Raw genomic sequence first — 15176 nt, forward strand, 5'->3', positions numbered from 1 at the left:
TGTATGCAATTAAAAATAGGGTAATAGCAATCTGTAGCCCTAGAAGACTCGATAATTAACTGACACAAACAAACATTGTTTTGTCAGTATTTGTGTAAATGATTTTACGTTATTGTCTCTCACCTTTTTTTTCACAAGTTGTTTAACTTTCATCTTTTCTCTCTCCTTGCCTCTTTCTCCGACGAAGAGTTTGCTTTTTTTGCCCCAAGAAATTGACATCAACAAATATTTCACAGCAAAACAAAACTAAGTTAGAATATAACTGATTTTCAATGATCGCTGAAAAACAAAATTGTAGAACTTCTTTAATCGTGATATTGTTCTCGGAGCTGGTGGAATCGTGAGAAGATGACGGAAGATGGCAATGGCTAGATAAAAGATGATGATGATATATAACCCACAGTGGTGATGATGTGAGAGGAAGAAATAAGGCATAAGTGATACCGGCGGTGATAATATAAACCGGGATGATTGTGAGTGAGTCTGGCATAGGCGGTGGCGGCGAAATCGCAGAGGCTATGGTGGCGACGAGACTACGGTTAGCTTCCACAGTTGAGCGAAAGATACCTACTAGATCTAGTGCATCCACAGCTTTATCTACAATTTTCTGGTAACAAAACATCTCAAATGATGCTAATAGGATTTTCAAAGTTTTGAAATCGATTCGACCAAAATTTTCTGGTAACAAAACATCTCTTTATTTAAAGTTGTATATGATATATTGAAAACCTTAGCATGTTCTAAATAATTTATCACGTTATCAATTGTGAATGTCTCTAACATTCTTCTTAACTCGTTATTGTAATTTTTATCATGTTAACATGTAAAGTAAACTTGATTATATGCCACATATATTTAATAGTTAACTATATAAATTTACAACCGAAATCACTAAATGCCTCACAGTTATTTTGGTATATATGACATAAATAAATAAGTAAACACAATAAATATAAATTATCACCTAAATCATAAACTTATCGCGCTATCAAATGATTTAACATGATATATTTATAAGCTTAATTACATATATATTGTTATCGTGTTAATCCAATAAACAATTATCTAACAAATTCATAATATGTTTTTACTAATGCATTTGGTGAAAAATTTCGTCAAAATTTAATACAAAATTTTTGGATATCAATATGTAATCTTATCTTGATATCATATTTGTAACGCCCCGACCGCCACCTCTCAGTAGGCCCTATATCCAATCCCAGTCCATGGGCCCACCTTCCTTAATGGGCATTACGTCCTCTCACTAGGCCCATGGGCCCATCTATATCCGACGATCGGTTTGCTACGTCCGAAAGGCTTTAAAGACTCGTTACCGTCCAAACAAGTCACCACATGATATTTTCCTGTGTTTTGTCCTCACTCGCACAGTTCTGACAGTCACTTCCCGGTAGGTCACCCATTTTAAGACTACTCCTGTATAAGCTTGCTTAACTCTGGAGTTCTCTCAGTACCTTTGAGTGAAAAGATAAGTGCACTTTGGTGACATAGTGTAACGCTCCAACCGCCACCTCACAGTGGGTCTCATGTCCAATCCCAGTCCATGGGACCACTTTCCTTAATGGGCCTCACGTCCTCTCACTAGGGTCTTGAGCCCATCCATATCAGACGGTCGGTTTGCTACGTCCGGGAGGCTTTAAAGACTTGTTACCATCCCTACAAATCACCACATGATCTTTTCCTGTGTTTTGTCCTCACTCCCACAGTTCCGATAGTCACTTCCCGGAAGGTCACCCATCCTCAGACTACTCCAGCTCAAGCACGCTTAACTCTGGAGTTCTCTCAGGCCCCTTGACCATAAAGATAAGTGCACTTTGGTGATATAGGTGGTCAAATCAATTCTTTTAAACCTCTTTGCAAGTCTCTGAAACCGGGAGTGTCACACATAGGTGGTTAAATCAATTTTTTTAAACCTCTTTGCAAGTCGGGGTGTCACAATTCAACCCCACTAACAAATCGCAACAACCTCGTTGCGCACCAAGACCGTCACCCCCGATGGTGTGAGTCCACTCGACTCCACACTCGTTTGGGTTCGGCTCTGATACCACTTGTAACGTCCCGACCACCACCTCTCAGTAGGCCCCATGTCCAATCCCAGTCCATGGGCCCACCTTCCTTAATGGGCCCCATGTCCTCTCACTAGGTCCGTGAGCCCATCTATATCCGACAGTCGGTTTGATACGTCCGGGAGGCTTTAAAGACTTGATACCGTCCCTACAAGTCACTACATGATCTTTCCATGTGTTTTGTCCTCACTCGCACAGTTCCGACAGACACTTCCCAAAAGGTCACCCATCCTAAGACTACTCCAGCACAAGCACGCTTAACTGTGGAGTTCTCTCAGGACTTTTGACCGAAAAGATAAGTGCACTTTGGTGACATAGGTGACCAAATCAATTCTTTTAAACCTCTCCGCAAGCCGGGATGTCACAATAACCAACCATGGAGAGAACCTCGGCTCCGCCCTCCTCCATATAGAGACAACATTGCGTCGAAAAAGAAGATGTGGTATTCTGTTTTAATCATTTTTTTGGGTCAACATATTAATCTTACATATTCCAAACTGAAAAAGGAGAAAGTAGGAGAAAATTTTGGTTTAAAAAATTAAGAAAAAATTATTTTTCCATTAAATACGTTTTACCAATAGAACAAAGTTGAAACCAATATTTTTGAATAATTTTTTTTGTTAGGTGAAAAATATGAGACGATCTATGTTTATATAGAAGTGAGTATTTATAAAATTTAGAATAATTAACTGTATATTTTCTTTAATTCCATTTCTATTTTTTTGTAGAATTAATAACTCAAAATTAAAAATAAATGTTATAATTCCGAATTTAATGAAATATATATATATATTTATAATCTCCTTATAATTATTTTTAAAAAATAATAATTTATGTAAATTTTGTAATTTTTTGATAATTCTCCTTTTACATTTTTGTAAATTTTTAATCTCAAACCCCTTCTATTAAATATTAATTTTTACACATGTCAAAATCTCATATTGATATAAACTTGACACATGTCAAAATCTTATTAATGGCTAATTCTCAAAACCCAACTTTATATAATAAGATGATTAAACAAATAAACCTAGTGATTTTATGACTAATTTAGGTTATTCAACATAAATCTATATTTTATATAAATATATCACTCTAAAAAAAAAAAAAGATGTATCACAAGTAAACCAATTGTCATGGTAAACTCATCCGGAATAAATCTCAATTCTTACTTTTGCTCAATTTTCACTATGATCATAGTTATGATACCTTTGATACATTCAGAAGCTCTTCAAATTCTACAAGCTAAAGATTCATTTCGAGGTTACCTTACGAGAATCACGATTCAAAATGATAATGACTATCTTCTTGGAATCCATTGTAAATTTAGAGATGAGGATATAGGCTTTCACATACTTGGTACAGGTGAATTATTAGCTTGGAAATTTCACATTAACTATTATTTATCGATGCTTTATTTTTGTGGTTTTAGCCAAGGACAAATAAATGAAGGTGTGTTCACAATTTACAGAGCATTTAGAGATTTTTTAGATGTGCAAACTGTAAGCAGATGTCCACACAAAACCCAACTTATTCAATTATCACAATATTCACAATCACAATCATTCATGTAGCATAACAACAACACTAAACATATTCATTACTGCGTATACAAAAACTCAAGGAATTTACACACATATTTAGTACTTAACTTTTCAGCTTTCTCTAACTAACTTTTCTTATCTTATAAAATGCTTCTTTAAAGAGTTAATCAGGAAAGATTACAGCTTAAATAGTATCACCCTAAACCAAAACAATAGTAAATCAAGATAGTAAATAACCGAGAGTACATAACCGATATTACATATTCTGATACTCTCCTTCAAGATGGAGAGTACAAATTATGTAATCCCATCTTGGACAATAGATAAGTGAACTTCGGTTTTGGAAGTGGTTTGGTGAGCAGGTCAGCTAGCTGATGTTGTGTACCAATCTTGAGAGCTTTCATAAAACCAGAAGCGACTCGTTCACGAACCACATGACAGTCCCGATCAATGTGCTTCGTCCGTTCGTGGAAAACAGAGTTCTGGGCAATGTGTAAGGCAGCTTGATTGTCGCAGTACATGACAATAGTATCAACCAGCGAAACCTGCAAATCTTCAAGTAAAGAATTGATCCAGAGCAACTCACAAGTAGTATTTGCCATGCTTTGATATTCTGCTTCAGCTGAGCTTCGACTAACAACATATTGATTCTTCGATTTCCAGGAGATAAGAGAGTCACCAAGAAAGATGCAGAATCCAGAAATGGACCTACTTGTCTCAGGACAGTTTCCCCATTCAGCATCAACAAATGCACGAAGGTTGAGAGTGGATGTAGCAGAATACAGCAGTCCTTGACCTGGATCATTCTTCAAATAGCCAAGTATACGGTAAGAGACATCTAGATGAGACTTGTGTGGAGCATTGACATACTGACTTAGTTTGTTAACTGCAAAACAAATATCTGGCCTAGTGACTGTCAAATACACCAATTTGCCAATTAACCTCCTGTAATAAGACGGTTCAGGAAGCAGCTCTCCTGTTTCGTCACTCAACTTCAGATTCAGTTCTATAGGTGTTGAGAAGGGTTTGCAACCAAGATAACCAAACTCTTCAAGTAACTCCAAAGCATACTTACGTTGACAAATAGAAATGCCTTCTTGTGAGCGAGCTACTTCGAGACCCAAGAAATAACGCATCTGGCCTAAGTCTTTTAGCTTGAATTCCTGAGCAAGAAAAGATTTGACAGCCAGCACTGTTGAATCTTTGTTTCTCACTAACAAGAAATCATCCACTTAAACAAGAAGAGCAAGAAAACCATCTGAGTTTGATTTTACAAACAATGTTGGATCAAAGGGCGACTGAGTGAAACCATGTTGTAGGAGAACACCAGAGAATTTGTGAAACCATTGGCGAGAAGCCTGTTTTAAACCGTATAAAGACTTGACAAGCCGACAAACAGGTTTCTCTGGCAAAGTCTCCCCCTGTCATGGAGTGTATCCCTGTGGCAAGGTCATATAAATTTCTTCCTCCAAATCACCATGGAGAAAAGTATTTGTGACATCCATCTGATTAATGCTCCAATTGTGAATGGCAGCTAAAGCCAATATTAATCTGACAGTAGTGAGCTTAGCCACAGGACTAAAAGTATCAATATAGTCAACACCTTCTTGTTGTGTATAACCCTTGGCAACCAACCTAGCTTTATAGCGTTCAATGGAGCCATCAGATTTATACTTTATTTTATAAACCCATTTACAACCAATGGCATGTTTGCCATCAGGTAAAGAACGAATCACCCAAGTTGATGTACTCACAAGAGCATCCAACTCCATGTTCATTGCATCAAGCCAATGTTGCAACAGCACTGCCTCTTTGAAGGTATTTGGTTCTTTTTCAGCAATTATGGCAAAGCAGAACAGATGATACTCAGGAGAGAGTTTATCGTAGGACAAAGAAGCAGAGAGAGGATGAGCAGTAGCATGAGAAGAAGAAGAAGAAGAAGGAAAAGAATGTTTTGTGGTAATGTTAGAACAATGGTACTGTGAAAGATAACTAGGAGCATGTGTTTCTCTTCGTGGCCTAAGAGTGTTTTCCATACCATTCCGAGCTTGATCAGAGTTTAAAGTGTTTAATGGAGTAGAGGATCATGATGGTGTGTCGACTGGAACAGTGTTTGACTCAGTGACAGGATTAACTTCAGGCCTAGTAACAGAGAAATCATCATATATATATTAATGCGTTTGATTTTCATGAAATGAATGCAGCACATCATCAAAGAAACTAAGTCCTGGTGTTGTTGTTTTATCAATAAAGGGAAAAATTGTTTCATGGAAATTAACATTATGAGTAACGGAAACAACATTTGATTCAAGATCCAAGACTTTATATCCTTTAAAACCAGGTTCATAGCCAATAAACGCACATGCTCTAGCTCTTTCAGTAAACTTATTCTTATCATGTGAATGTGTAGATTCATAACACAAACAACCAAACACTTTTCGAAAAGAATAATCAGGAAGTTTCTTATACAAGATTTCAAAGGGTATTTGATCATGCAAAACAGGTGTAGGTGTTCTATTTATCAAGAAAGCAGCTGTAGAAACACATTCTAGCTAGTAGGCAAGAGGAATGTTAGATTGAAAATAAAGTGATCTTGCAACATTTAGAAGATGCTGATGTTTTCTTTCAACAACAGAATTCTCTTGAGGAGTATATGCGCATGAATGATAATGAAAGATGCCAAGTTTTGAAAGTAAATCAGTGAATTGAAGTTCAGGAGCATTGTCAGATCGAATGCTCTTAACTTGTACTCCAAACTGAGTATTAACTAGGTTTAGAAAGGATGGAAATATATTTGTAACATCACTTTTAAGTTGAAGAAAATAGATCCAAGTGAACCGAGAGCAATCATCAACAATGGTAAGAAAATAACGAAATCCTTTTGCTGATGTAACATGGAAAGGACCCCAAATATCAATGTGAATCAGAGAGAAAGGTTCCTCAGAAATTTTTTTATTATTTGAATCAAAAGACAACCGTTTTTGTTTTGACAATATGACAAACTTTACAATGAAATTCTGAAAGTTTCTGACGAATATTTAAATTTGAAGACAAAGTTTGAACTCTTGAAATAGATGGATGACCAATACGCTGATGCCAAAGCTCAGGATAAACAGCACTGAAAGCTACATGATGATTTGTATCAGGAAGGCGTTGATGGTGTAAGAGATAAAGATCATTGTATTGATCCCCTTCACCAATCATCCATTCCTGAGTATGATCCTGAATGAAACAAGAATCATGATAAAAATGCACAGATAAATTTTTGTTTGTTTTCGTTAATGAACTAACACTAATGAGATTTAAATGGAAAGAAGGAACAAAGAAAACAGGATGAAGAATAAGACTATCACTAAGTTTTACTATTCCAGCAGTGTGAATGGGTATTGTGATATTGTTTGGGAGAGTAATATTAGTGTGATCAACTTGGTAGACATTAGAGAACATCCTAAGGTCACAACAAATATGACAACTAGCTCCAGTATCGAGAATCCAGATAGTACTTGGTAAAGTAAGGCATGTTTCGAAAGCAGAAATATAGTGAGAAGGTAAAAGTGATTTACCTTGAGCTGAAATAGAATCGTGATGCTGTGAGACATGCGTTGAACGTATGACTTGATACGGAGAACCTTGAAGTTGTCTATTCAATTGAGTAACCAGCTGAGTTATCTGTTCCCCACCATGAGATCTACTGACAGGAGTAAAGGTTCTTCCAGATTGCACCATGTTAACAGAATGATTTATCATTGGAGAAGTTCCATTATTAAAGCTAGTAGAATGTTGTCCAACAGGAGTAGAGTTTCCACACGAAGATTGTCTAGAGGATTGGTAAGAAATGCCATTATAAAAGATAGCATGATTTTGTGGAATCTGAACTTGTGGACCTTGTTCTGTAGGTTGAGGATAAATCATTTGTTCGGAGGGCTGAGAATACACCATATGAACTCCATTATGTGGTGTGAGATTCCCTTTAGACTTGTCTGCACTGTAGCTAGAGTTTGGAGGTACTTTGTATCCAGGAGGGTATCCATGGAGCTTGTAACAGCGTGCTATTGTGTGACCAAGCAACCCACAGTGAGTGCAGAGAGGACGAGGTCTTCCTTGTTGAAATCCTCTCTGTTTCTGATAATTGACGGAAGCTTGATACACAGGGGACTCTGGTACAGGCAGTGGAGAAGTCAAACACCTCTGTTGCTCATCTTGAGAAATGAAGTTAAAGATTTTGGTGAATTCTGGAAGTGGATCCATCATGAGTATTTGACGGCGAGCTTGAGTAAATGACTCATTCAAACGCATCAAGAACCTGACAATGTTACGCCTCTCATATAACTGAATCCATCGATCGTTACATCCACAAGTGCATCCGCCACATCTACAGGTAGGTAACTCTTCAAAATTCTTCAATTCTTCCCATAGAGTGGTAGTTTTAGTATAATAAGAACTGAGATCTAAAGATCCTTGATGTAAGCGATCGAGTTGATCTTGAACACTATAGATCTTAGACAAATTGCTTTGCTTAAATCTCCCTTCTAGATTCAACCACAAGAGATGTGCATCATCAAAATAAACTGTTCCAGATCCTATTTCCTTCGAGACTGAGTTCGAAATCCAGTTACATACCATGTCGTTGCAGCGAGTCCAAGATCCAGAATCTGAGCTTGTTGAATTTGGTTTAACGATTGTTCCATCAACGAATCCAAGCTTGTTTTTCGCATTAAGAGCTTTTATGATCGAGCGACGCCAAGTGTGGTAGTTGGATTCTCCAGTAAGCTTGTCGAGGACCAGGTTCACGCCGGACGTGAAGAAATAACGTATTCTCGTAAGGATCAGAGCTCCCAGCAGCTGGATTAGTCATCGCTAAGGCGGATCTAAGATTTTGAACGGAGGAAGAGCACGATCGGAATGAAACGCGATCGGAAAAAAAAAAGAGAAGTTGAGCTATCAAATTGAAGAGAATGAAACAAAGATTCAGAAAAAGAAAAAGAACAAGAGGATCAAATGAAAAATTGAGCTTGCGAAAGAAGATGAATGAAGCGAGCTCGAAGAAAAGCTCTGATACCATTTCAGCTTTCTGTAACTAACTTTTCTTAGCTTATATAATGCTTCATTAAAGATTTAATCAGGAAATATTACAGCTTAAATAGTATCACCCTAAACCAAAACAATAGTAAACTAAGATAGTAAATAACTGAAAGTATATAACCGACATTACATATTCTGATATAACTCAAACCATCTGGGCTTATTATTTTCTAGCTTCTTACTTTTTTATATATAAAATGAGTTAAATGAGACGGATATGCGGCCCAGTTGCCAACCCTAACTCAAACCATCAACACTCATATGAAAAACTAAGTACATTCATAATATTGATATTTACAATTTGCATACTATTAAACTACTAATTTTAAATAATTAAAATTTTCACATAAAAAATAATAATTTTAGTCATTTAATCTGTTACTTTATTACAAAAAGAAAACACTACAAACTGAAATTATATAATAATAAAAAATTGAAAATCTGTAAAATTGCATTAACGTCAGCAAGCGTCTATATGTGAAGTAGGGGGGGGGGGGTGTTGGTGGTGGTGTGTCTTTCCAACTATCTTGCTTTTGTGGCAGACGTAATTTATATTCGTAACCTTGAGAAGAGTTTGGTAGCTCTGGAGAAATCCATGGAAGTACTTAAGGCAAAGCGAGAAGATGTGTTAAGAAGGGTGCAGGGAGGAAGGAAAAGGCTTAACGAAGTCAAGGTATGGCTTACGAGTGTTCAGACCTCCAAGAAAACATACCATTGACAAGTATTGCAGGTGAATTCGTTAGGTGTAGGCCAAAACTAGTTGTTTTGGATCTGTCTAAGAATTTGCGTCTTGATTTATAAAGAACATTGATTGCAAGACTACCTGCTTGTCGCCAAAGGTTGAATAAACTAATGCATCTGTATCTAGCGAGGGTACAACAAGTCTTTGGAGTATGATGGGATATCAAATTTGTCGCGCTTAAGAACAATAACGTTACGATATTGCAATAAAGATCTTGTTTCATTTGACGGAAGCTTGAAGGAATCGCTTCTCTTGAAAGTTCTAACCATTAAAATCTAGTCAAGATCGGTTTTGGAGAAACTTTTTTTTTCTGTGGCATGTTGTGGAGATGTATTCAAAAGATAGTCTAGAGCATCTAGAGATTTTTTTAGATGTGCAAACTGTACATGGTAAGCAGAAAAAGATGGTTCTATAATTTTTTATTGGTTAAAGTATTATGAAATTGAATTATTTTTAAAAAAATGTAACTCATTTGATTAAAATATAAATATAATTAAGTATAACCTATGAATAATTGTTTTTTTCTTTAAGTGAAGTTTTGTGAATAGAGTTTCTAACTCCACCAACAATTAGAACTTTAAACTGCATGCAACTTCTAATAACATTAATTAACTTGAAAAAAATAAAAGGGCCAAAGGATATGCATCATGCATAAAAAAAGAAATTTCTTCTGTGGAAGAGATTACAGATGTCCACACAAAAACACAACTCATTCAATTATCACAATCACAATCACAATATTCACAAATGACAAATTCACAATCATTCATGTAGCATAACAACAACACGTACGTGCACATCCTAACACTAAACATATTCATTACTGCGTATATAACAACTCAAGGAATTACACACATACTTAGTACTTGCCTCCGCCAGTTTACATCTGAGCTTATTATTTTCTAGCATCTTACTTTCTTATATGTCTATAGATTCTTGTTTCCCACATTTATATTGCTGTGAAATTTAATAATTTTTGATTCATCCCTAATTATTATTCAAGTATATCACTCACTTGTTAACTTAATAAAAATATCTTTAATTAAAAGCTCAACGACTATGTGATGGAAATTAATTAGAGTTAACACTTAACATTAGCTTGGTTAAAAAAAAACATTAGTTTGGTTATATAATTTTTGCATGGGGTTGGTCTATAAAACGTAAAATATTTTTGATATAAAACGAGTTAAATGAGATGGATATACGGCCAAGTTGCCAACCCTAAACCCAAACCATCAACACATATGAAAAACTAAGTAACTACATTAAATTTTCATAATATGGACAAAAAATGTAATATTGATATTTACAATTTGCATAACTATCAAACTACTACTTTTAAATAACTAAAATTTTCACATGAAAAAAAAAGAAAGTTTACACATAGAACAAACAAGAAGTAATCAAGAACTATTTCTTTAATCATTTAATCCGTTACTTTATTTCAAAAAGAAAACACTACTAAGTGAAATTATATAATAAGAAAAAATTGAAAATCTGTACAATTGCATTAACGTCAGCAAGCGTCTATTTGTGAAGTGCAGGATGGGGGGTGGGGGGGGGGGGGGTGTGTGTCTTTCCAACTATCTTGCGATCAAGTGTTGAACCGTGCCGTTAGCTGCTTTTGTGGCAGAGGTAATTTATATTCGTAACCTTGAGAAGAATTTGGTGGCTCTGGAGTAATCCATGGAAGACTTAGATGTGTTAAAGAAGGGTGCAGGGAGGAAGGCACAGGTCTACAAAGGCTTAACGAAGTCCAGGTATGGCTTACGAGTGTTCAGACCTCCAAGAAAACATACCATTGACAAGTATTGCAGGTGAATTCGTTAGGTGTAGGCCAAAACTAGTTGTTTTGGATCTGTCTAAGAATTTGCGTATTGATTTATAAAGAACATTGATTGCGAGACTACCTGCTTGTCGCCAAAGGTTGAAAAAACTAATACATTTGTATTTAGCGAGGGTACAACAAGTCTTCGGAGTATCGATGGGATATCAAATTTATCGCGCTTAAGAACATTAACGTTACGATATTGCAATAAAGATCTTGAAGGAATTGCTTCACTTGAACGCTTAGACGAAGTTAACCATTGAAATCAAGTCAAGATCGGTTTTGGAGAAACTGTTTTTTCTCTGGCATGTTGTGGAAGTGTATTCAAAAGGTAGTTTATCAAAGACATTTGGGACGAATCTATCGATGTATTGACTTTTACGACTAATCTCCGTAGCCCCAGTGGTCCATACTTCCCAAACTTCACAAAAGACAAAGCACGAAAATTGAAAACATTATAGACATTAAGTGCACATTGTTGGCCTAACCGACAAAAGCATACATAAAGAACAAGTCCTTACATACTAAATTAAAGCCGAGACACAGTACTCATGGCTTTGACATGGTGAAAAGAAGCATGAGTGAATCCTAAAGAAATTGAGAAGCCATAGTAGTAGTAACAAATGCGTTAAGTAGAGGACAGGTTGAGGTTATTACTTGAATCTTGCATTTGGCCGGTTAGACCTTCTCTAGGAACGTTTCGTAGTGTACTATGAGTTTATTTTAGGTTCGGCATTGTCTCAAGAAAGTACACGACTTGCTCCATCATTCTGTCCATGTCTCAAAGATCTTTGAAGGCAAGACGACCCTCATCCAGAGTAACGCGTAAATCAAGATCGTTAACCCCCACGTCGCAGCACGTTTAATAACCATTCAGTGACATCATCGCAACGAACAACGCCATGGTCACACATAAGAGAGAACTTGTTAACAGTGGAATCCAAAAACTCTATTCACGAAACCTAAAACCCCAACGAATCATCTGAAACCTTTCTTTCTCTGTAGTCATACGTCGTCGTACAAGTTGTCTGGTTTTTTTTTTTTTTTTCATGTGACAAAAAAACAATTTTTTTTTATTATTTACAAAAAAGGAATGTTATTTTCAAAGTAATAATAATTCAGAAAAACATAATTAAAAAAGAAAAAAGTTAAATATTTAGAATGTATATGTTAATTCAAGGAATTTACTTAATTATATTATTATGCATTTTACTAAAATTCATTATATGTGAAAAAAAGAAGTTCTTGAACGACAAAACAATGCATTTTGGGATGTTTTCTATATTTTTATTTTATTTTCTTAAACATCAAAAGCTAGTTTTCCTATCCATTGATAGCCTTTGATGTTTAAAAAAATAAAATATTATAGAAAATTTTCATTTTTTTTTTTAATTTTCGACAAAGCTATAGAAGTTTACATTTATGATAAATTGGTGTACATTACAAACAAACATTTATGGTAACAAGAATTTTTTAGTTATTGCTATTTTTGTCTTTGCTTTTGTGATATAAATATGTGTACGCACGCCAAAATAAACACACAAACACTCAAAGAGAGATAGACAAAAGACACAAAGGACATCATCACCATGTCAGAGAGACAGATTGTTAAGAAGATTTATGCAAATTTTGAGAACGACGGTGGTGCTGCTGCTGTTATTAGACAAGGCATTACCAAGTGAGTTTGCTTTTTTTATTGTTCATCAATTGTCTAACGTATAATGGCTTCTTCACCTTCAAGTTTCATTTAATTTTCTTGTTGCATGGTTAATTCAGGACAAACCATGAGTTATTGGACCCGTTCGTCTCGCTTTCTGAACTTTCCTGTAACATTCTTTTTACTTCCCCAATGTGTGAATTAAATTTTTGATTTTTTATGTTTACTTATTGTTTGTTCTGATTTGCTCTGTTTCTTGATTCAGTTTCACCTCCTGGTGGATTCAGAGATCATCCTCACAGAGGTCAAATTCACGCCTATTTTTTTCAGTTTTTTCTACGTACATCTGCTTAATTCCTCTAGTCTCTAATTTTTCTGATGTAATTGGATCAACTGTGTACACAGGTTTTGAAAGTGTGACATACATGTTGCAGGTGAGAACATATATCTTCAGCCATGATTTAAGCCAATAATAAAAAGCCTTTTTTACTTTTGCTTACTTGGATATCGATTTAACTTGTACAATATAGGGAGGCCTCATTCACCAAGACTGTAATGGTCATAGAGGTACAATCCAAGAAGGAGATGTTCAGGTGAAACAACAATAAACATAATTAAAAATACTCTTACTACTAAGCTTTCTTGTTGCATCCTTTTGATTTTGGTTATTATATTGCAGTGGACGACAGCAGGAAGAGGAATCATTCATTCTGAAATGCCTCAAGAAGAAGTTAACAGTCTCATTCAACTCTGGATCAACCTCCCTTACAGTCAAAAGATGTACAAAGAAAATTCTTCATGACAAAAGATTCTAGTTATATTCATCTTTTTCAATGTTTTAAGATCTGTTTTGTTTGGTTTATGACAGGATCTGGCCAAAAAACCGAGAAATACCGAATTCATATATTCCGAGAGCATGGGACAATGGAGTAGAGGTCAAAATCATAGCCGGAGAGTCGATGGGAGTCAAGTCTCCTTTCTACACAGAAACACCAATCATGTTCCTTGACGTTACGCTCGACCCAGGAGCTCAAACCCTCCAGACCATTCCAGAGTCATGGACTGCTTTCGCCTACCTTCTAGAAGGCGATGAAGGCGTGTTTAGCTCCTCGGACTCTTCCACAGTAGAAGCACACAATGTTGTGGTATTTGGAAGAGGGGATCAAGTTAGCGTGAAGAATACATCAAGCTCTAGGCCGTTGAGGTTCTTGTTGATTGCAGGGGAACCCATCGGCGAGCCTGTGGTTCAGCACGGGCCATTTGTGATGAACTCGCAGGCTGACATTGATATGACAATTGACGACTATCGCAATGCCAAGAATGGCTTTGAGATGGCTAAGTCTTGGAGGTCACAGTGAAGAGTTTGAAGCAATAACCAGAGACATGCACTTATATTTATTAGGTTTTTTTATCTTATCGCACACCGTTTTAATTATACATTCTATTTCTATATCTTACCATTGTCACGTAATAACAAAACACATGCTACGTTTTTAATAAATTGATTAACTATAGTTCAACTTCTTTCAGATTCACAATACATGTTTTATGATTTGAAGCTTAATTTTCTTTTTCGTCTTAGTGAACCAATATTTTTACTAGGATTAAAGAATAACTTTTCACAAAAGACAATGTCAAAAACCTTATTCCATATAAAAGGTTTTCCTATTTCTCAAGTTGTGTAGGCTTACGATTACAATATTTAATCTAATACCAAAGTATGGAAATAACCCAAATATACAACATTTATATGTTAATTACACAAATGAGCTCTGGCTCATAATACCCTCCCCCCCTCCCTCCCGCACAAGCTGGAGTATGAAGATCACGAATACCCAGTTTGAGAAAAAACTCATCGAACTCATTGCGACCAAGAACCTTCGTAAGAATATCAGCCAACTGAACCTTAGTCGAAACATGCTGAGGAGCAATAACACCTTTAACAATCTCATCTCGAATAAAATGACAGTCTGACTCAATATGTTTCGTCCTTTCATGAAAAACAGGATTTTTACTCATGTGAATAGCAGCCTCATTCTCGCAATGAAGTGGCACCGGAGCAGAACAATCAACACCCATGGAGAAAAGAACCTTCCGCAACCACAAAATCTCACACACAGTCTCTGACATGGCACGGTACTCTGCTTCAGCCAAAGAACGAGAGACGACATCCTGTTTCCGTGTCTTCCAAGAAATCGGAGATCCTCCCAATTGAATAAACCAGGCAGTTAGTGATCGC

General features: G+C 36.0%; 1 protein-coding gene and 2 pseudogenes across 1 annotated transcript; 2 read left to right on the forward strand and 1 right to left on the reverse strand.

Annotated features, from left to right (window-relative positions):
• Nucleotides 1-3220: 3220 nt before the first annotated feature.
• Nucleotides 3221-11543, forward strand: LOC147940177 (S-protein homolog 24-like; annotated as a pseudogene).
• LOC147940178 (uncharacterized) lies at nucleotides 6822-8483 on the reverse strand (annotated as a pseudogene).
• Nucleotides 11544-12818: 1275 nt separating the features above from the next.
• On the forward strand, nucleotides 12819-14451 carry LOC147940179 (putative pirin-like protein At3g59260). The gene is made up of 7 exons (XM_087463185.1): nucleotides 12819-12958; nucleotides 13057-13106; nucleotides 13203-13241; nucleotides 13343-13371; nucleotides 13468-13530; nucleotides 13617-13717; nucleotides 13806-14451. The coding sequence occupies exons 1-7, from the start codon at nucleotides 12870-12872 to the stop codon at nucleotides 14293-14295; spliced, it is 861 nt and encodes a 286-aa protein (XP_087319311.1). The 5' UTR covers nucleotides 12819-12869; the 3' UTR covers nucleotides 14296-14451.
• Nucleotides 14452-15176: the final 725 nt, after the last annotated feature.

This window comes from Camelina sativa, chromosome 8, assembly GCF_030686135.1.
Source record: "Camelina sativa cultivar CO46 ecotype springtype chromosome 8, ASM3068613v1".
NCBI classification, from domain to species: domain Eukaryota; kingdom Viridiplantae; phylum Streptophyta; class Magnoliopsida; order Brassicales; family Brassicaceae; genus Camelina; species Camelina sativa.

Excerpts from the sequence above, each read along its gene's own strand:
- LOC147940179 (XM_087463185.1), top strand. The coding sequence starts at position 12,870 with ATGTCAGAGAGACAGATTGTTAAGAAGATTTATGCAAATTTTGAGAAC. Across the intron at positions 12,959-13,056 it reads ATTAGACAAGGCATTACCAA|GACAAACCATGAGTTATTGG; the intron begins GTGAGTTTGCTT and ends TGGTTAATTCAG. Across the intron at positions 13,718-13,805 it reads CTCCCTTACAGTCAAAAGAT|GATCTGGCCAAAAAACCGAG; the intron begins GTACAAAGAAAA and ends GGTTTATGACAG.